This window comes from Eubalaena glacialis, chromosome 4 (genome assembly GCF_028564815.1).
Source record: "Eubalaena glacialis isolate mEubGla1 chromosome 4, mEubGla1.1.hap2.+ XY, whole genome shotgun sequence".
NCBI lineage: Eukaryota > Metazoa > Chordata > Mammalia > Artiodactyla > Balaenidae > Eubalaena > Eubalaena glacialis.
The window spans coordinates 181924343-181945621 of record NC_083719.1 but is presented as its reverse complement, the minus strand read 5'-3'; the positions used below and the strand labels follow the sequence as shown (position 1 = coordinate 181945621).

At 54.6% G+C, this 21279-nt stretch overlaps 2 protein-coding genes across 6 annotated transcripts; one reads left to right on the top strand and one right to left on the bottom strand.

Annotated features, from left to right (window-relative positions):
* Positions 1-8746, top strand: TRIP10 (thyroid hormone receptor interactor 10). Of its 3 annotated transcripts, none has more exons than XM_061190623.1 (15): positions 1-106; positions 1279-1394; positions 1479-1535; positions 2404-2551; positions 2629-2691; positions 2899-3003; positions 3090-3218; positions 3832-3978; positions 4102-4296; positions 5349-5516; positions 5779-5888; positions 7707-7839; positions 8055-8200; positions 8280-8401; positions 8515-8746. In XM_061190623.1, exons 1-15 carry the CDS (start codon positions 83-85, stop codon positions 8661-8663), a joined length of 1812 nt encoding a protein of 603 aa, XP_061046606.1. In that variant the 5' UTR covers positions 1-82; the 3' UTR covers positions 8664-8746. The 3 variants fall into 3 exon arrangements, with proteins under 3 accessions (XP_061046606.1, XP_061046608.1, XP_061046607.1); XM_061190624.1 differs by lacking the exon at positions 1-106 and adding an exon at positions 114-316; XM_061190625.1 differs by lacking the exon at positions 5349-5516.
* An 810-nt stretch (positions 8747-9556) lies between these two features.
* On the bottom strand, positions 9557-19529 carry SH2D3A (SH2 domain containing 3A). Of its 3 annotated transcripts, none has more exons than XM_061188838.1 (10): positions 19434-19529; positions 16578-16714; positions 14614-14963; positions 14160-14236; positions 12156-12649; positions 11907-12022; positions 11576-11750; positions 11376-11487; positions 10657-10858; positions 9557-9822 (listed from the first exon to the last, which is right to left on the bottom strand). In XM_061188838.1, exons 2-10 carry the CDS (start codon positions 16644-16646, stop codon positions 9717-9719), a joined length of 1701 nt encoding a protein of 566 aa, XP_061044821.1. In that variant the 5' UTR covers positions 16647-16714; positions 19434-19529; the 3' UTR covers positions 9557-9716. The 3 variants fall into 3 exon arrangements, with proteins under 3 accessions (XP_061044821.1, XP_061044820.1, XP_061044822.1); XM_061188837.1 differs by having other exon boundaries at positions 10657-10842; XM_061188839.1 differs by lacking the exons at positions 14614-14963; positions 19434-19529 and having other exon boundaries at positions 10657-10842; positions 16578-16630.
* Between the last annotated feature and the right edge of the window lie 1750 nt (positions 19530-21279).

Genomic DNA, 21279 nt, shown 5'->3' with positions numbered 1-21279 from the left:
GCTCAGCGCCCAGGGCTGAGTCTCCCGGCGGCGGGCGGTGTGGACCGGGTGCGGCGGCGGCGTTGGCATCGGCGGGAGCAGCATGGATTGGGGCACCGAACTGTGGGTGAGTCCGATCCGCCCGGCTCCAAGTTCCTCCCTTCCTGGGGTCCAGACCCCTGCTTTGCCCCTGCAGTACCCTAGAGGGGTCTCTGCGCTTTCCCTTCCACCGACCCCTGGAATCCCCGCTTTCCGCCCTCATTTGGAGTTTCCTAGGGCGTTTCAGGACGCCCGGGAGCGGAGGGCGACCTTGCAGGAGCGGCGTAGGGAAACTGAGGTACGGGGTTCATAGTGAGGAGGGCAAAAGAAGTCCTGGGACCAGGCCGGGGCGGCCGGGAGAGGTCACCTATTTTGAGCGCCCTGACTGGGCCGGCGGCTTATCTTACGGCCCCTGGGCCCCTGCCCGCCCTCCGCCTGTCCGACTGGGGCGGGGGAGGGGACCCTCTGGCCACTATCAACCCCACGTGGGACCTGGAAGTACAGACCGCCCTCTACGTTGCCTATAATCAAAAACTAGGGGCTTGGGACGCTGTAGGGGGAAGGGGGCTGCGAGGCTCGGCCTCAGCCCCCTCCCCCAGCCCACCCTAGGCACTGGGAGGGGCCGCCACCTGACCGCCTGGAACCTGTGCCCTGGAAGCCCCAGAAAATTTCCCCTTTCCTAGCCGGGACCTCTGACCCCTCCTCTTTCTGGGGGCGGTGGCACTCCTGGGTTCCTGGGTGTCCCGGGGTAACTAGATCGCCCCCCACACCAATGCTGGGATTTCTTTTGGAGGCGCAGTGGAGTCAGTGAGGGAAACTGAGTCACCCTTCGGGGCACCCGGGGAAGCATGGCAACCGGGGGAAACTGGTGCCCACCCTCTGGCCATTCAGAGGCCCCCCAAGCTGCGGGGAACCCTGCGCCTCTGGCCCTGACTCACGCCGGGCCGGCCGGATTTTCTGGAATCTGGGGGGCATTAGGGGAGCCGGGGCAGGGGGAGTGGCCTTGTCCCATTCCACACCTCTCTTGGACGTCGGGAGAGGGGACCCTGTAGTCCAGCTGGGGCCCCGCCCCTGTTCCCTGGCCCTTCCCGGGAAGGGGAGGGGGTTCCCGCCGGTTTCCTGCCTCCCCCCGCGCCGCTCCGGGGCGGGGCCGGGAAGCCACGCCTTCTTGGAGCTCGGAGCCTGGAGGCTCCCCTGCCGCTTGGTCGGAGGCTGTGGGGTCCCAAGGTCTTGACCCCAGTCCTCCCAATCCCCCGCTAGGATCAGTTTGAGGTGCTCGAGCGGCACACGCAGTGGGGTCTGGACCTGTTGGACAGATACGTGAAGTTCGTGAAAGAGCGGACGGAGGTGGAGCAGGCTTATGCAAAGCAGCTGCGGTGAGACTCTAGGGTGGCCTCGCCCTGGGGTTAGGGGGAGCGGTTGGAGGGCTGGGGGCTCAGCCTTCCTGCCTCTCTCCGTAGGAGCCTGGTGAAAAAATATATGCCCAAAAGACCTGGCAAAGATGACCCAGAATCCAAGTAAGAACGAAGAGGGGATTGATGCAGGGCTAGATTTGGGAGGGCGGGGGGTATGGGACCCACTTCTTCTCCCTCAAGCTGGGCCACCCAAGCAGATCCCTCACTTCTCACCCCAGTTCCATCTAGAGGTATGAGCTTGGATGCAGAAACCATATTACCTGTGTTGGAATTCTAAACCCACTACTTTCCAGCCAAACTGCTTTCGCCAGTTGACTCAAGTTCTCCGCCTCTATTTTCCTCGCCTATTAAATGGGAGAGGCTCCAACAGTTACTAAATGAATGACTCTGGGCAAGTGACTTAAGTTTTGTGCCTCTGTTTTCCTCTCCTGTGAATTGGGGATGATGATGATGTCCTTGTAGGGGCTCATGTGAAGATTAAGAAAACGTGTTAAAACAATGCCCAGACCATTTCACTTTATTCCAGGTCCCCAGGTCCAGAATCCAAAAAGCTCTAGAAATCAAAAGTTCTTTTGGTCACTTGTTTGGAGGCAACCTCCAACCTGAACTGACTTGATGTTAATTACGTTCATTACGGTCTTGGTTTTTATCCCGCTTAGCGTGGATATTAATATTTCTCCTTGCAAAAACATTTATAGTATTTGGTTACAGGATGCTGCCGCTGACACCACTAGGGTGATGCAAAAAGATGGTGTAAGCATCATATCCCCTTTCTAAAACCCCCCCAAATTCTGAGAATTCTGAGTTCTTTGTCCCCCCCCCAAGGGTTGGGGATGCAGACCAGAATTTATCATTGCTTCTGGGGTGAATGTCTTGGGGCTCACATTTTCTCATACAGAGGTGGGTCCTGGGGCATGTGGCTCCTGGGGGCCCTGACCCTCAGCCCCTGTCCCCCTCCACTGCATCCCAGGTTCAGCCAGCAGCAGTCATTTGTGCAGATTCTCCAGGAGGTGAATGATTTTGCGGGCCAGCGGGAGCTGGTGGCCGAGAGCCTCAGTGTCCACGTGTGTCTCGAGCTGGCCAAGTACTCACAGGAGATGAAACAGGAGAGAAAGATGGTGGGTGATCCCCTCTCTGGGATTTCCCAAGGGCCCCTGAAACCAGGGTGAGCCTTATCACCCCCCTCTTTCCATAGCACTTCCAAGAAGGCCGTCGGGCCCAGCAGCAGCTGGAAAGTGGCTTCAAGCAGCTGGAGAATGTGAGTTTGTGGGTGTGGAGAAGCGTGGCTCTGGCCCCGAGCAGCTGGGTGAGGGTTGCCAATCCACAGAGGTATCCTCTTTGTCTGGCCAGGACCCCACCTCTGCTGTGGGTTTCCAGCCCCGACCCCCATTTGCTGGGTGACTTCCCACCAGTCCATGAAACTTTGGTTGGTGGCTCCTTCATTCTGGTTCTGTCCCCAACACAGAGTAAGCGTAAGTTTGAGCGGGACTGCCGGGAGGCTGAGAAGGCAGCTCAGACGGCCGAGCGGCTGGACCAGGATATCAATGCTACCAAGGCTGATGTGGAGAAGGTGCCTGTGGGGTCTGAGACACGCTTGGGGGTCAGGGTTGGGCAAGGCTGGAACTGGGCCATGACCCCCACCTCGATATTCCTCAGGCCAAGCAACAAGCCCACCTTCGGAGTCACATGGCAGAAGAAAGCAAAAATGAGTATGCAGCCCAACTACAGCGCTTCAACCGAGACCAGGCTCAATTCTATTTCTCCCAGATGCCCCAGATATTTAATGTGAGTGCTCCACATCCCCCAGCCCCACCTTCCCCCTGAAACCCCAGAGTTAACCAACTCCTACACATTTGTCAAAACCCTGGCTGTAATGCCCTAATCTCTAAATTGAGAAGGAGTTAGAAACAAATAGTTAAAAGTGTGCTCCGCTTTTACTCAAGCTGTTCTTTCTGCCAGATTTGTCTTTCTTTCCTTTTGCAACTCCTACTTATTCCTCCAAGCCCCAACTCTAACAGCACCTCTGAAAGATCTCGAATTTCCCCTCTTCTGTTTCAGCCTTGTACTCTACTCTCTGTCCCAGCCCTGGGACTGGGAGTATTGGTGCTGGGTCTGCTTTTTCTTGAAATCTCTGGCTTCACCTCCTTTGAGAAGCCTTTCCTGACTCCCTAGGCAAGGGGAGGGGAGGTCCTCAAATTCTCCTCTGAAATCTCCCTGGCCTCCTGTTTCTTCCCTGACCACACTGAGCTGGAAGTCTCTGTGTTCGATTCTGTGTTTCCCTGCCAGACTGGGCTTGGGGCTTGGGCCAGTGTGGGTCTTCATCATGCTCGTGTAGTGAATCACTCTGCCACCAGCCCTTCCATCAGCACCCCGAGACCCCACACCCCTGTCCCTGCAGAAGCTGCAGGACATGGACGAGCGGCGGGCCACCCACCTTGGGGCTGGGTACAGGCTCCTGTCAGAGGCTGAGCTGCAGGTGGTACCCATCATCGCCAAGTGTTTGGAGGGCATGAAGGTGGCTGCGGATGCTGTGGATGCCAAGAACGTGGGTGCCTGGTCCCAGTGGACCACAGGGGCGGGGGGGGGGGTGGGAGAGGGCAGAAGGAGGAGCCCAAAGGCTAGGCACCCAGTCTTTCCCCTGACTGCCCCTCACCATCCCCTCCCCCAGGACTCCCAGGTCCTAATCGAGCTGCACAAGTCAGGCTTTGCCCGCCCGGGCGACGTGGAATTTGAAGACTTCAGCCAGCCCATGAACCGCGTGCCCTCGGACAGCAGCCTGGGCACCCCCTCAGATGGACGGCCCGAGCTCCGAGGCCCCGGCCGCAGCCGGGCTAAGCGCTGGCCCTTCGGCAAGAAGAACAAGGTGGGGGCCGGGGCCCTTGGGGTGGAGGGGATGGGTGTGAGTGGAGACAGCAGGGGCCCCCACTGAGTCAGCCCCAGCCGCCGGAACGCTGAGTCCTGGGCAGGAATTTTTCTCTTGGCTGCTGGCCCGGGCTGGAGGGAAGGAAGGCGGCCGGGCAATTGGCCTGGGAGTCCCCTGAGGCTGGGGAGTGGGGGGCAAGGAGGGGGGCCTGTGGCGTCTGTCTGCTGCTTCTCAGGATGCTGGGAGAAGAACTGCTTTGGGTATTCAGGGCTGGGTGAGGGATTGGGACACCAGCCCTAGGGACTCCCCCCCCCCCCCCGAGTCTCTCCAATCCTCCGGTGCGTCTCTGGGCGCCCCACCCTCAGGCTGGTTTTTCTCGGGAGTTTTAGCTTTCAATGTCAGGCACATACCTGGACACCCTTGGCTTCTTACACCTTTGACAACCCCCTCGTCCCTAGTTTATACCTTTGACTCCTGTTTTATACTTTGGATCCCTCTTGATGTATACTTTTATCCCCTTCTTCGGTTTATACGTACGTCCCCCAGCTTAAACCCCAGCTGTAACCCTTTTGGTATTTCATGCCTTTGACCCTTCTCTCAGTTTGCCCTTGACGTCTATGGCCCCATATTTGTCTGAGACCTTGATTCCTGCATGCTTCTCCCTCCACCTTCTAGACTGTGAGCCCAGAAAGCTGGGGAGGGGGACAAGAAACATGGGCCTCCCTGTACCCCCAATCTCCATTCTAGAAACTGGACATAGGATGCAAGGGAGGTGGAGGGTGGGGGAGGGGTCTGGCCTTCTGGCTCACAATCTAATTAATGCCCTCCTGCCACCTCCCAGATTTTTGTGTTGCTCTCTGCATGCATTTTCTGTGTGTGTGATTGTGCATCCTGAGTTGTGGTTTTCTTACTTTTGTTTTTCTTTTCTTTTCTCCATTTGGTTTTTTTCCCCTTTTTCTTTATTGCATCCATTGTCCTTCCGTTCATCCGTCCTTGTTCTCTACGTCCTCCTGCCCCTCCTGACCCATGTCCTCCCTGGCCCCTGCCGGTAGCCGCGCCCTCCACCCCTCTCCCCCCTGGGGGGCCCCCTGCCCTCGGCATTACCTAACGGACCCCCGTCCCCCCGCTCCGGCCTCGACCCCTTGGCCATACTGAGTGAGATCAGTAAGTCAGTCAAACCGCGGCTAGCATCCTTCCGCAGCCTTCGAGGCAGCCGTGGGGTAAGTGAGGCCTCCGGGGGAGGAGGAGGGGCGGCCCCAGCCTGCCCAGCGGCCGGGTGGCGGGACCCTGGGCTCGCTTCCTGCCGCCGGCTGGGCCCCCTCCTTCCATGGCCCCACCTGGACCTGCTTTGCTCTGTGCATGGCCTTGCCCCCCAGGAACCTTGGGTGGGGAGGAAGGTGGACTTGGTGTGTCTTAGGCACGTCTTAGACCCTGGAAGCTCAGACTCTGTGTTCCCGAACTCAGTCTTCTTCCGCCTTGCAGACAGTGGTGACCGAGGATTTCAGCCACTTGCCCCCAGAGCAGCAGAGAAAGCGGCTTCAGCAGCAGCTGGAAGAACGGAACCGTGAACTACAGAAGGAGATCGACCAGAGGTAAGGTGAGGGGGTGGGCAGGTAAGGAACAAGGTGAAATAATAAACGAATTACATTGAAGTGGTACTCGAAGATCTCCTCCCCAACAAACTCCAGGCCCTGATGGGTTTCTAGGTGATTCCTACCACACTGAAAAGAAACGGTGACTTCCCATCTTATATAAGTCATTCCAACAAACAGAAGAAGAGCGAAAGCTGCCAGCTCATTTAGGAGGCTGGTGGAATCCAATTGCAAAATTGAGTTAGCAAGAATTCAAGAAGAGGGCTTCCCTGGTGGCGCAGTGGTTGAGAATCTGCCTGCCAATGCAGGGGACACGGGTTCGAGCCCTGGTCTGGGAAGATCCCACATGCCGCGGAGCAACTGGGCCCCCGTGAGCCACAACTACTGAGCCTGCGCTCTGCAACAAGAGAGGCCACGATAGTGAGAGGCCCGTGCACCGCAATGAAGAGTGGCCCCCGCTTGCCACAACTAGAGAAAGCCCTCGCACAGAAACGAAGACCCAACACAGCCGTAAATAAAATAAATAAATAAAATTAAAAAAAAAAGAATTCAAGAAGATAAAATTATGAACTTATTTAATTAACTTACGATCTTAGATTGCAAAATCCTAGCCAAGCAAATCCAATGGTGTATTAAAAAAAAAAAAAAAAATCATGTGGTGGTGGTGATTGCCCAGCTACATGAATGAATTTAATGCCACTGAACCATACACTTAAAAATAGCTCAAATGGGAAATTTTATATTATGTATATTTTACCGCAGTTAAAAAAAATTATAAAAAGACCACGAAAAAAATCATGATCATTCGGGTGTTATCCCAGTAATGCAAAGATGGTTCAATATCAAAACATCTATCAGTCTCACTTACTACATTAATTGGCTAAAAGAAAAAGAAGCATATGGTTATTCATTTAATAACTCAAAACACTTAATGTATTAACGATAAAGAAACCTGCCAGATTAAAAAAAGAAAATCTTTACTCACTCTTTCCAAGCAACAAGATTCTCTTCCCAGTTCTCTTACATAATAAGAATGACGTTTGCCACTTGCGGACAGACAGCCAAATGATGTTTTGCCGTTTGCACAGAACTTCTTGTACAAAATGGCTTTTATTGGTGTAAAGTTCCATTTGAGAACTCTATCATTCCCGAGTTCTTATAATGGGGGGGGGGGGGTTACGGGTGCATGCTCTGGAGTCCAGACGGACTGGCCTTGAATTCTAGTTGTTTCCAGTTTCCTCATCTGTAATGTGCATCAGGTACTAGGACTGGAAAGAAGTTGAACCCAGGCTTGACATAGTCTAGAGGACCATGCTTGTAACCATTACCTGGAGGAAGTAGGGACAGGGGACTAATGATAGTAATACTTAGCGTTTATAGAGTGTTACTGTATGCCAGGCACTATTCTAAACCCCTTATGTGGATCATTAGAATTCCCGTTTTCCTGAGAGATTGTGAGCAGAGGTAGGGCCCTGACTGTCCTGTTTAGTGCTATATTTCTAATGCCTAGAACAGGTTCCTGGTATGTAGTATGCAGTCAATACATATCTGAATATATAAAGGCACTGTTCTCATCTTCACAACAACTCACAGGAGATATACAGACATAGCTATATAGATCCCGTTATTCTCTTTTTCAGACAAGCATACTGAGACACAGTTTCAGTAACTTAACCCTAACTCACATAACTAAGAAATGCCCACCCTGGGATTTGAACCCAAGCTATGAAGCACTGGCTGAGCTCCCTGAAGCAAAGCCCACATTTTTTGTTTGTTAAATCACATGGGATTCTTTCTCCTCCGTCCGTCTCACCCTAGGGAGGCCTTGAAGAAAATGAAGGATGTATATGAGAAGACACCCCAGATGGGGGACCCGGCCAGCTTGGAACCCCGGATCACAGAAACCCTGAACAACATCGAACGGCTGAAATTGGAAGTACAGAAGTATGAGGTCAGGGAAGACCCTGGGGAGGGGCGGGGCCGGCAGGCCTGGCTGAGTCACTTCTTGGGGGAGGGAGGGGGACAGGGAGGTATTGGGGGGGGTGCTTCAGCTGTTTCTCATCACTGCCTTGGGTGTGCATGGGTGATCTCAGGAAACCTCCAGGCCAGAGCGGGCTGACCCCAGAGCCTGGCCCTGGAGCTGACTGTGCGGTCCCCTCCTCTCAGGCTTGGCTGGCAGAAGCCGAGAGCCGGGTCCTAAGCAACAGGGGGGACACCCTGGGCCGGCACACTCGGCCTCCAGACCCCCCAGCCAGCGCCCCACCAGACAGCAGCAGCAACAGCAACAACGGATCACAGGATAATAAGGAGAGGTGAGCAGGGAGGCCGGTGTGGGTCTGTCCCCGGACCCCGGGGGGACCTGTCTTCACCTGCTTTGCCTTCTCCAACCAGCTCTGAAGAGCCCCGCTCCGAGGAGGGTCAGGATGCTCCCATCTACACGGAGTTCGATGAGGATTTTGAGGAGGAGCCTGCATCCCCCATAGGTCACTGTGTGGCCATCTACCATTTTGAAGGTAAGGACAGCCTGGGGGGCACATCGGTGGCTTTGGGGGTGGTGTTTGGGGCTGGGTTCTGTTGAGATCCGCCTCCAGCAGACCTGAGCCCACCGCCGCCCCCCCCATGACAGGGTCCAGCGAGGGCACCATCTCCATGGCCGAGGGCGAGGACCTCAGTCTCATGGAAGAAGATAAAGGCGACGGCTGGACCCGGGTCAGGCGGAAACAGGGAGGTGAGGGCTACGTGCCCACCTCCTACCTCCGTGTCACACTCAACTGAACCCTGCCAGAGGCGAGAAGAGGGGGGCTGTTGGCTGCTGCTTCTGGGCCACGGGGGGTGCCCCAGGACCTACGCACTTTATTTCTTCCCCCGTGGCTTCAGCTGAGACCTGTGTAACCTGCTGCCCCCAGCCCCACCCCCCAACTCCTCACCCCAGATGGACCCGCTGTGCCTTCTACCATCGATGTACATACTCATGTTTCGAATCTTTTCTTCCTGCCGCTCGGCTGGGGCCGTTTTGTTTTATATAAAAAAATGATGGAAAGCTCCTGTAGTCTGTGCCTTATTAGGAGATTTGGATACCGGGGTTGGATATTCAAATACCACCCTCCTTAAGGGCCACGCAGGGAACGAGGAAGGCGAAGCGAACTTGGGGACACCATAGACAAACCCTGCCCCTTCTTAGGAGTTGGGTGCTTGTCTCTGACTCTAGTAGGGAGGAGGGTGCCAGACGTCACCCCTTTGGTGTTCACTGCAGCTCGCCAAGGACAGGTAGCACCCGTTGAGCACCTACTGTGTGCCAGGCATTCTCCACCTATGAACTCATTCAAACGTTGAGCTTTCATCCCCACCACAACCCCTAGAAAGTGCACAGCCCCACTTTTATGTTGAAGGCCAGCACAGAGAAGTCAAATGATCCAGTAGAAGTCACACAGCTTTTAAAACGTATTTGAACTCACGCCTCTTACAGATCTGCAAGTTCTCTTTAACATTAAAAGCCACACGTTCACCCTTTGTGGGATATGCGAGGGGGCAGGTGGGAGAGGGCGTCCAGAGCCTCCAGACATCTGCGTCTTCTAGTGTGGGGAGGAGGCTGCCCTCCGCCAGGATCAGTGTGCCTTTTTAGGGCACAGGGTGGGTTCTTGCAAACCAGGTCCCCTCCTGTGAGGCAGGGTGCAGGTCCCCACTGCATTTGGCTGTGTGAGGAAGCTTGGGCGGCTTCCTTGGTCTCCATGGAAGCCTTGGTATCCCAGCGTGAAGAGGGGGGGTCTGTGCTCTCAATGGTCAGGCTCCAGGCGCTGCGACAGGACGCTGAGGACGCGCTGGAACTTCTCAAGACGTGTGGCCCACGGCGCCCCAGCTCCTCGGCTCCCCCAGAGCAGCCTCCTCAAGAAACCAGTGGTCAGGGCCTCTCTCAGCTCCGGGTGGGGCCGGAATCCTGGGGGCGGGGCCAGACGGGGCTGGGGGCGGGGCCCAGGCAACTGCCTTGCCCCTCCCACACCTGCCTTGTTCCCTCGGGACTTTGACCCCGGAGGGACTCAGCCTGAGATTACCTGGACAACTGGGTAGGGTGGGCCTGGAGGGGGCTCCTGAGTCTGCAGCAGTGGGGGTGGGGTGGCTGAGGGGCTCGGTGGGTGCACGGGGGCAGTCTGTTCCTGGGGCGAGATCCTGGGGGACCCACCTTAGGGGTTGTGCCTGGAGATGGAGCCACGCCCGAGGGTGGGATTTGGGGTACGGGCAGTCCTGCGCGACAAACTTGTGGGGGGGGAGGAGGTTGGGCCATGTTGGAGGGACAGGGGGGCTAAGGTCACCAGTGAAGGCAGGGACGACCCAGGTGGGGGATCCTGGAGGCTGGGCTGCCCCAGGGCAGGAGAGGGGTGTGGCTCTGAGCTCAGCGGGGGCGCCGTTCTATTCTACCAGGTTGAAGGTCTGAGTCATTTTGGAGGGAGCTGGGCATTCTTGGTGGCGGATCGAGATCCTCTAGGGGCAGGGCCTTCCCAGTTGGGAGAGTGGGAGTGGGGCCCTGTGGGCGTGGCCCTGGGGGGCTGGGCCGCCCTTTGGGGGCAGAGGGCACTGTTTCCATCAACACTGCAGGTTGCGCCGTGTGTTAGGGTGAGAACCCCGTGGGGCCGGGCCGTCCCAGTTTGGGTGGGGCTCTGGGAGGCGTGGTGGGAGGCTCTAGTCCCTGGCTCGGTGGGTTTGGGGGCACCGAGTTGGAGCATGACGGGTGTTCCGGGATCCTCTGGCAACCCGGCGCAGAGGAGGCGCTCACCTCGCAGGCGCCGAGCCGCCGCCTCGCGGAATCTGGGCGCGTCCCGGGCCAGCAGACGCGCCCGGTGCAGGGTGCGCAGCAGCCGCTCGCAGCTCTCGTCCAAGGGCCCGGGGAGTTCCTCGCCCTCCAGCAGGCGCACCGCGGGCGCCACGTACGGCAGCGCCACCTCCCCCGGGTCGCAGGGTCCTGTTGGGGGAAGGGTCTGGGCTGGGCTAGGGGCAGAGGGCGGGTCCTAGGGTGAAGAGGGTGCGACATACATTGGGCCGAGGCACCCTAGGACAAAGCAATGGTTGGGGTCTGGGTCAGAAACAGAGGCTTGAGCCTGGCCCAGAGCAGGACCGGGGAGTGGCCTAGGGCAGGGGCGGAGCCTGGGACAGAGTGAGGGCGGGGCCTAGGGATTAGTTCCCGACCGAGACTCGCACAGAGGGCGGGGGCTAGGGCGAGGAGGGCGGAGCCTTGCTTAAGGGCGGAGCCTAGGGCCGAAACAGCTGGCGGAATGTAAGGCCAAGGTGGAGCCTAGGACAGAAGGAAGGGGAGGGGTTTGGCAGGAGACCCAGAGGCCAGAGCCTAGCATAGAGCTGGATGTGAGTCAGGGGCCGGGCCTAGGGCAGGGGGCGTGGCTTAGGAGAGAAGCAGGGGCGGGGACCTAAGACCCGGTCGGGGCTTAGGACCGGATTGGGATTCCGGTTAGTTACCACTCATCGAAAGATGCCACTCACCGGCGCCCTCATCCAGCGCCCGCATCAGTGGCTTCAGCTCCTGCTCGAAGGCCAGCGCAGCCTCGGTGTGGCTCCTTCGCAGCTGGCGCCACGTGCGTTCCAACCGCGACACCTGGAGGAAGAGACCTGAGCCCGCCTCCTCTCCACTTTTCCCCATCACTTGCTCTCTGGCCTCCTCCCCATCCCTGCTTCCCACGCACCTGGGGCATGAGCAAGGCGCCCATGACCGCGGCCAGTCCGGGCAGGTCTCCCGCCGCCCCTGGCCGCAGCGCCAGAGCCAGCTCCACCAGGCCCCTCAGGGCGGCCGCGCGCTCCTCCAGCGGCCCTGCGAAGCCCAGCACTGCCAGCGCCCCCGCCAGTGCCAGCGTCTCGAGCCTGTGGAGGCGGAAGGCAAGGGTCTGGGGGCAGTGGGGAGGTTTGCAATGCGGGGGTGAGGAGGGACAGTCGGTGGCATTGCCCATCCCCCACCTCCCTAGGGGACCGTGAATGGGGAGGTTTGGAGACCCTAGGGATTCCAGGTGGCTGGCTCACCTCTCCAGCAGTTCCAACCTCAAGCGATGCCCATGGGGAAGTGTGAGCAGCTCCAGACCAGAGGCGACCCCCATGGCGCCCCGCTGGGCCTTGGTCACTCCCAGGAGGCCAGTCGCCTGGCGATGGGGGGCCAGGGTAAGAGTAAGGAAGTCAAGGGAGCAGAGTGAGTATACAGATGTGAGGTGGGGTTGGGCCTTGTCCTGGCTTCAGCCCCTGCCTGGGGAGGAAAAACCTCTGTAGGTGACCCACCTGGCAATCCACCAATAGCAGGTGGAGAGCGGTGCTCCCAGGATGGTGCTCCAGGAACAGGCCATGGAGAGTATGCAGGACTTCGGTTTCCAGGGGCCGATTCTGGGAGCCCAGCAGGCAGAAGGGGTTGTCAGGTGGGCCGAAAGAGACCTCTGCCTGCGGTCTTGCAAAACATCTGTTCTCCTCCTCTTCCTCCTCCTCCTCCTCCTCAGCCTCCCACCATGGCGCCTCTGGCTCTGGGCAGCTATGGCCAGGAGGTGTTCCCTGGACCCTGGGCACTCGGGGCACCAGCTCACAGTACGTTGGGGGGCGTCCAGAGGCATCAGGCAGCATCAGTAAGGATGTTCGAGGTGGCTTGGTTGGTGCCTTGGCATGAAGCTGCCCATCAGAGGCCCTGAGGCTGTCAGCAATGGACCCCAGGGGAACGGACACCTTTAGCAACACGGAGTCACTACCTGTCCGAGGCAGGGCAGATGCAGGCATAGTGGAAGCTCCTGGGGGTCATACAAGAGGGGGTGAAAGAGGTACACAGAGAAGATAGCTGGGAGGGGTCAGTGGCTTCATGGGCTACGAACCTCCTGGTTCATCCACTCATTCAGCCAATAACCAGGTATCCCAGCTTATCTTGGTGCAGCTTTGAAATTGAACAATTTCACCAACATCAATGCTACACGCTTGCCAATGGTTTGAAAACGAACGTTCTCTGACACGTATGTAGTTTTTCAAGTTTTGAATACTACATTTCAAGTTCGAATTCTTTGTTTTTGCCCCTCTGATTGAAGATGGTAAGCCCTGACTGTATGAAATTAAAATGAAAAATCTCTTTCAAAATTCACAAAGCTACATAAGCATCAAAGAAACTGAATTTATCAAAATTTCAAATGATGTCTTTTGTTACGTTTGTGGCATATTTACTTCTGAGGTTATTGGAACTTAAAACTGCACCCAGACTTTTGGGAGACTCTGTATTTACTAAGCATTTAAGTCGACCCTGTTATAGGGGCTTAAAACCTCCCCACGGTTCCCAGCTCGCTCTGAATAAGGGCCAAAGTCCTCATATTAGTGCAAGAAGCCCTCACAGTTTGAGCCCAATCTCTCGTGACTTCCCCCTCACTCCCAGTGTTTCTGCTACACTCACCTCCTTTTGGTTCAATGAACAGTTCAAACTCTTGTTCTGGCCCCAGGACCTTTGCACTGGCTGTTCCCTCTGCCTGGGTCATTCTCATCCAATTATCCACGTCGTTCCCTCCTTCATCTCCTTCAAATCTTTCTCCATGGGACCTTTCCTAACTACTACTTAAAATTGTAATACTCACTACCATTCCCATACTCCTTACTGTGTCCTGCTTTTAATTTTTAACCCAAAGCATACGTAATTGACTCTTTTTTGTTGTTCATGGTCCTTCTTCCTCTAATAGGATGTTGGCTCCACTTGAGCAGGGATCTTTGTCTTTCTTGTTCATTGACATATCTCAGCACTTAGTAGAGTGTCTGGCACACAATGAGGGCTCATGTTGAATTGGGGGGGGGGGTGTGGATAGGGCAGTCAGGGTATAAGGGGGACTCCTCCTTTATGTAGGATGGTCAGGGTCAGCTGCTTTGAAGAACTCACATTAGACGAGAAGGAGTCAGCCAGGTAAAGATTAGGGAATGGGCTCTCCAATGGTGAGAACAACAAATGCAAAGGCCCTGAGGCAGGAACAAATTTGGAAGGTTCCAGCAACTGAAAGGAAGACTATGTGGCTGGAGTGAGTACGGGATGTGAGAGGAATTATTAGAGAGGTCAGCCATGGTTAGAGAACAGAAGGCTTCTTGGAATCATCGTAAACCCATATTTTTAAGCACCTACAAAGTTCCTTAGTCCTGTGTTTTTTCGTCACCATGACAACATTGAGAGCATCACCATCTCTTTTTTCCAGGAGGTTAAGTCACCTGCCAAAGTTCACTTGGGTAGTGAGTGGCAGAGCAATCTCTGAGCTATGTACTGTCCTGGAAGACCCTTACCTGAACCAGGGTGGTCTTCTGTTGGCTGCCCCATATGCTCCAAGCCTGCGGGCTGACTGTCACTCCGCTTCCTAGCCCTGGGGACAGAGATGGGGGAGATGTGTTGTCCTACTCTGCGCAGAGCAGCCCCCATCAACACCCAGAAAACCTTACATCCCATCATTCCACTGGTGGGAACCAGTGGATCCCAACCAGGGTGACTGATACCCCCAGGGGACACTTGGCAATGTCAGGAGACATTTTTGGTCGTCACAACTAGGGGGATGGCGTACAGAGGATTCTACTGGCATCTAGTAGATAGAGGCCAGGGATGCTGCTGAACATCCTACAATGCACAGAACGGCCCCCCACAACCAAGAATAATCTGGCCGCAAATGTCACTAGTGGACAGTGCCGACGTGGAGAACCCTGGGGGGTGTTGGGTGTCGTCAGGGAGGTTGGGAGCCTGTGGTACCTGAGTGGCTCTGTCCAAGCCGGGCCGTCTGGAAAGGTGTCTTCACTAAAGCTGCGTCGAATAGGTCCTTGCCGCGTCACTGGCCTGGACGCCACAGCTCCAGTGGCCTGGGACAGTGTACGCTGGCCGGTCACATAGCTGCGAACCAGGGCAGGCAGGCTTGGGAAACGCTCATCTTCCAGCTGAAAGAGGGCTGTGGGCCGGCCTGGCCGGGGGCGCAGGGCCACACGGAACACCTCGAAGTGTAGGACTGAGCCCCGCCAACGGCAGGAGATCACAGGGTGGCCCCCACGGGACTTAGATGCGCGAACTAAGAAGTCACCATCTTGCTGGAGGAGGGCCTCAGCCTTCTGGGGATGGAGGACAGGGGCAAAGGGTTTAGGCATAAGCCTGTATCAGTAGTTAATGATGACTCCCCACCCCGCTCCACCCACTCAAAAAAACCCAGAGACTGGGTACCTTTGTGTCAGACCATTTCTTCTTTTTTCACAGGCATACCTCTGGACTACATTTCCCAGGCCCCCTTGCAGTTAGCTGTCATGTGACAAGATCTGGCCAATGGTATGAGGGTAGAAGGGCTGTGGGGAATGTCCCGACCTGACCAATAAAATACTCCTGTACAATCCTACAGGTTCCGTCCTCTGTCAGTTGATGTCCCCAAAGCCCTGGGGGATGGCGAACACACAGGATGGAAAGGGCTTGGGTCTGACTCATTTTGGAGCTCTGCATTCCCTCAGATTGTGACATGAACTAGCCCTTAAATTTTTTTTTTTTTCCTAATATTTATTTATTTAGGCTGCACTGGGTCTTAGTTGCGACATGTGGGATCTTTAGCTGTGGTATGCGACTCTTAGTTGCGGCATGTGGACTCTTAGTTGCAGCATGCATGTGGGATCTAGTTCCTCGACCAGGGGATCAAACCTGGGTCCCCTGTATTGGGAGTGTGGAGTCTTACCCACTGGGAGTGCAGAGGCTTCCCTGGACCACCAGGGAAGTCACACCCTTAAATGTTGATCGAGTCTGGCTGGTGATATCTTAGGAATGTTTTTTACAGCCACTAGCCAACACTGACTTATGCAACTTCCAACCCAAGGACATGCACTGAGCTTGCTATGCAAATGTGGCTTCCAGAAAAGCCATTCACTGGGTCCTTCCAAACAGACTGTGGCCTTTAAATCAACCTTTAAAAAAATGGTCAAGCAGTCATGCCAGCCATGGTGGCTGGTGTGAAAACAGGGGCTGAGGGCCACAACATCACAGAGGGGCAAAGTGGAGCTGGTGATGGGGGCCGGGGACTGGACAGTATGCGCAATGGACACATGTATAGCCCTTATTATTTGCCAAGCACTGTTTTAGGTGTAAAATGTATGAACTCACTTCATCCTTTACCAAGGTTAAGAGGTAGGTACTATTATGCCCATTTTACAGATGGGGAAACTGAGGCCCAGAGATATCAAATACCTTGCCCTAGTTCACACCCAATGTGAGTTGTAGGAATGGGATTTGAACCCAGGCTGTCTGGCGCTAAAGTGTGGTGTTTTAACCACTAAGCTACACTGGCTCTCATGATTTGATTGGATACCCCAGGTCCTGGGACTCCTGAAGGTGACCCCTAAGTTGGAGATGAGGGTGAGGAGCTTTGGATTGAGAGGGAGATGGGCCCCTGGCGGCCACGGGTGGCCTGGGATCCAGAGAGAGAGAGAAGCAGAGCCAAGGGGTGGTTTGAGGGGTCATTAGGACCCTCTTCAATCCCCAACACCATCCCAAAGGAAGTGATAATTTAAATATAAGAAGTGACATGCCACACCAACCAAGCTTCAAGACAGTCCCCAGGCTTTGAGCCACTCTTTCCGATAGACCTTGACCCTAAGCCCCTCATCTGGGATCCAGGAGTCCCCAGTAAGTCAAAGGTGGGCGAGACTCCCCATCAGATGGTCCTGAGGTCCTGCAGGAGGCAGCGGTACCTGGCGGGACAGTGGGCCGTGGTACCAGGGTTGGTCAGCAAAGTCCTCTCCATCCTGTGGCACCTGCATGGAGCTCTCAGGGGCAGAGGGTGCAGGGGCTGTGCTTTGTACTTCCAACAGGCCCCAGTCTTCCTCATCTGTAAAATGGGAATAATTACTCTTGAATCCTGAGCGTCCGGCTCAGCCCTTCCATGTTCCTCATGGTTTTGAAGACAGCAGCCCATATCTTATTGAACCTTAAAATGCAACTCTCTCTGTATATGCACATATAAAAATATATATTATATTTTAATATATAGTATATCTTTACATAAATTATATATATTAACATATTTTAATGTATACTATATAATATTTTAATATAGAATATTTATATATTTATATTTAAAATATATAAATATAATTATATATAAAAATATTTATATTTAAAATATATACACATTTTTGTATAACTATTTATATATTTATACTTTAAGTTAAAGATGTTACCCATAGTCCGATCATATATCTTAATTATAAGTTATATCTGAATTATATTTGAGATATATATATATATCAGATTAAAATCAGGCTATGAGTAACTTTAATTTAGAATAGGCTGTGATTTCATGGAAAGAGTCATGCATTCACTGGGATTCTTGCAAATGGAAAAGACCTCCGCATTGCTTTCAAATGTAATGCAGTTTTTTTATGCAGATGACATACTGCTACATTTTGGCGAAATTTAATTAACAAATTCACTCAAACCAACATTCATGGGGCACCCACTGTGTGCCAGATGCGCCTTCTCGGCACTAGAGACCTAGCAGTGAACAACACAGACCAGAATTCCTGTCCTTAGGGATGTTCTAGTAGGGAAGACAGTGATTGGAAAAGTAAGTAACTAGATGAAGTACAGGATAGATCCGAGAGACCTAAACAAGAAAATGAATCCAGGGATGGGGTATGAAGACCTAAACAAGAAAATGAATCCAGGGATGGGGTATGAAGACTCAAGGAGTTAAGATTTTTCCATAGGGTGGCCCGGGAAGGTCTCTGTTGGTGAACATTGGGAGGATTTTGAGGGAGCAAGCCAGGTGGTTCTTGGCGTGAAAGAAATTGCAGGCTGGGGAGAATTTAATTTACTAAAGTCCATAGCATCTCAGCCACCTATATGCATACTCAAGGATTCTTAGATTGTACAAAAATCTAACCCATAGGTGCCTTTCCAATGTAACGACATTTTTAAGGACATTAGAAGGTCATATTTTTGTAGACTTGTCAGCAAATAAGCATTTGCAGATTTTCATATTTTGGAGCGGATCCATTTCCTTATTACTGCAGTCAAATTTAGGTCTCAGATGCTTTAGGACATGTTAATCATGGCGCAGGCCTCAGGCCCCTGTGTGTCTCAAGTGTCTGGTGGAAAAAACTGCCCTGGATGGGAGGGAAGCAAGGGGTTTGCTTTTTGCTTCCCCTGCCCCCAAGATCTTCTGGGCCTGGCGGGGTCTTCAGGGAAATAGCACCCGGATTCTTACGACCTGAGTCAGCTGGGCTGAGGGCCTGAAAGGGTCGGGAAGTTCCCAGACTGGCCCTAGGTGGCTTAAGGAGCCGGGGAGCTGAGCAGAGCGCTGTCTCCAGGTGCCGCATACCTGAAAGCCAGGTGTGTCTCCTGGATGCCTGAGCACTTCCTGTTTGTCACCTGGGCCAGGCCCGGCCTTGGTCTTAAGAGTCCCCGGACTCCAGCTTCCTCTGTCTTACGTGCCCCTTAGTGGGTGTGGAGGTGCGTCACTGACAAGGCTCTGATTAGTTCAGGGGGAGCTCAGAGTGGGCACAGGTCAGCCACAGGCCAATTAAGTCATCCACCTGCCCTGCGTCCTTTGGAATAATTTCTGGATATCTGGGCGGAAGAGAGAGGAACAGGGCAGAGTCAGGAGAGGGGGTGGGTGAGAGGCAAGCGTGGGGAAAGGAGGAAGGGGATTATTCATGCTCTGTTGGCCACATACACGTACACACACGTGCAGGAGGGCAGCCACCTGCACAGAGACACAGGGACACAGGTGGACGCGGAGCCTCAAACTTGAGCAAACACTGACTGGTTGAATGCTTCCTGCGTGCCAGGCTCTGTTCTAGACCCTGGAGAAACAGTGATGAATGAGACCAAGGCCCCTCCGGTGGGCAAGACACAAAACAAATAAGCGCAGGATGAATGAAGGAGGTAATGTCTAAGGGTGAACAATGAAGGTGACAAAACAGGGAAATGTCAAGAAGGCTGGCTGGGGCAGGCCACCTTAAATAGGTAGTCAGGAGGCTCTCTCCCACCAGGTGACATAGGAGCTGAGATCTCAGTAGAGGGGAGACAGTGATGCAAAGATGTGGAGAAAGAGCAGTCCAGGTGGGGATATGGCAAGTGCAAAGGCCTGGAGCTTGCTTTTTACATCTTACAACATCAGGGAGGCTGGTGGGGCTGGGTGCTGTGAGCCAGGAGTGAAGTGGAGAGCAGTGAGGTAGGCAGAGACGATGCAGGAACTGGTGGACCTCGAATTTTCATCTCAGTGGGATGGAAGGGGAGCTACGGGAAGGGTCTGAAGTGAGGGAGGGGCACGATCTGGTTTGTGGTTTAAAAAGATCGTTCAGGCAAAAGTGGAAGCAGGGAGGCTTTCCGGGTTGCACAGAAAACACGCTTGGAGGAGGACGCCCAGGTACACGGACACGCGTGATACACAGTGCCCCAGTCAGGCGACCCCTTTTACGTTCGCGGACGCGCGTGGACAGACACCCAGATCCTCCCTGCGAGCTGGTAGCCCCACCTGGAAAAGAGAACTCCCTGCCCCAGTAATCTCCCAGTCCTGGATCTGCCTGGAGCCCCTCACTCACCTGGGCCGGGACCCGCGGAGCTCCCAAGAACCTGGGGCCGGGCGGAAGCCTGAGGCTCTGCGGCTCCCGACCCCTCCCTCCCCGCCCCAGCCAGGTCCAGCCTTCACCCACCGCGCCCGAAAGGAACCGAGCCCTATCACCTGGTCCCGCCCACTTAAACCCCGCCCCTACAGGCCCCGCCCCTTCTCCAACAGTAACCTCCGGGCTCTCACCCCGCCCCCTTGTTCTCGCCCCGCCCCCTTAGAAACTTTCTTTTCGTTAACCACGCCCCCTTCAGATAAAACCTTCTTCCCGTAGACCACGCCCCCTTGGGAACTCCGTTCCTACTAGTGCACCCCGCCCCCTTAAATTTGCCCCGCCCTTCTCGGGCTGACCACGCCCACTCATCGCCTCACTCTTCTTTTAGTCCCGCCCCTTAGAGCCAGGCCCCTTGATTCCGCTTAGGGCCTCCGGCTGGTCCTAAGCATCCCTGGCCCCTTCGGACGGGGCAAGGCGGTGTCTCCTAGCCTCTCAGTGTTCCGGGCCGGGGCGGGGCGGTCCCTATGGGCTCTTTCGCCTGGCAGGGAGTGGTGGCGGCTGTGACGTGACTGGGTGAGCTTCCTCCAGACCACCCCCCTGGGTTTCCGGGAAGGAACCCCATTGGGTGTCGGGTTTTGTGGAGAGAGATGCGGGAAAACACGACAGCCTCTCCCAGTAACAGAACGTTGGAGCTGATCTAGACTCTGGCAGGACTGGGGGGTAAACTTTCAGGTGGTTTCCTACGTGGAGGGAAGGAGGGGAGGGGGGCTTCCATCCTGTCGCCCGGAGACAAGCGTGAGAAAGGTGGGGGAGGGAGGGATCTGGAACCAGAAAGAGGACGCTCTGGCCAAGTTTATGGAGGGCGCATAATAATAACAACAGAATTGAAAGCAGTAGCTGCAGCTAACATTCATTAAGCGCTTTACTGTATGCCAGGACTGTTCTGTTTGCTTGCCCTGCTTCAACACATTCCATTTTTACGTAGACCTCTCAATGAGATGGGTACTGTTTTCATCACCCCATTTTCTAGATGCAGAAACTGAGGCATGGGGCAGCTCAGCCCAAGTTTGCCCAAGTTTGACACGGCTTGTGATTGGTCAAGGTGGGATTCAAGCCCGGAGCCCTGGAGCGCTATCCTGTCTTCCTCTGATCTTTGCAGCCCCACCATCTCTGACCCCTACCGTAATTCTAAACGGTGAAGGTTACTGTCACTCGTTTTACAGATGAGGAAATTGACGCATAGAGAGCCACGGATGGTTGGGGAAGAAAGTTCTGGTGCCTGTAGGATCGTAAATCTGGGAATTTCCAGGCTGGGCTTCCCCATCTGCCAATGTGGAAGAGACTCCAGTCTCAGGACAGGCTGAGGGGTATCCCCTCCTTGACCCACTCCCCTCCTGGTTTTGATACAGTCAGAGGGTAGGGGGTATGTCCAGTGAAAGGAATCTAGCGCCCCTTAGTGGTTACAATAATTAAAAAAGAAAATCCGGGGGGTGGCTCGGGTGGCGGGTGGGGTGGGTGGGTGCTTGTGAGACGGAGGGGGGAGACTACTCACAATTTAGTGGGGTGGAGGTGGGTAGAGAGACCTCGTAGAGCACATGATTTCAGGTAATGATAAGGACTACAAAGACAGTAAATATTTGCTAAACCAATGAACGACACTATCGAAGTCCAAAAAAAGAGATGATGGTGGCCAGGGCCACGGGAATAAATGAACGGATTTGGGATAAATGTCAGAGGTAGAGCCATAGAGCTTTCAATTATTCATTCATTCATTCAACAAATATTTATGGAGCATGTATATGTGCCAGGTGCTGGGGGGAGTGGTTCC

Bases quoted from the DNA above. Each gene is read 5' to 3' on its own strand.
- SH2D3A (XM_061188837.1), bottom strand. From the start codon at position 16,646: ATGCAGGTGCCACAGGATGGAGAGGACTTTGCTGACCAACCCTGGTAC. The intron at 12,650-14,159 runs GTAAGGGTCTTC...TATGACCCCCAG, and splicing joins AGAAGACCACCCTGGTTCAG to GAGCTTCCACTATGCCTGCA. The intron at 10,843-11,375 runs GTGAGTGGCATC...TTCCCCCAACAG, and splicing joins GGCGCTGGATGAGGGCGCCG to GACCCTGCGACCCGGGGGAG.
- TRIP10 (XM_061190623.1), top strand. From the start codon at position 83: ATGGATTGGGGCACCGAACTGTGG. The intron at 1,536-2,403 runs GTAAGAACGAAG...ACTGCATCCCAG, and splicing joins AAAGATGACCCAGAATCCAA to GTTCAGCCAGCAGCAGTCAT. The intron at 2,552-2,628 runs GTGGGTGATCCC...CTCTTTCCATAG, and splicing joins TGAAACAGGAGAGAAAGATG to CACTTCCAAGAAGGCCGTCG.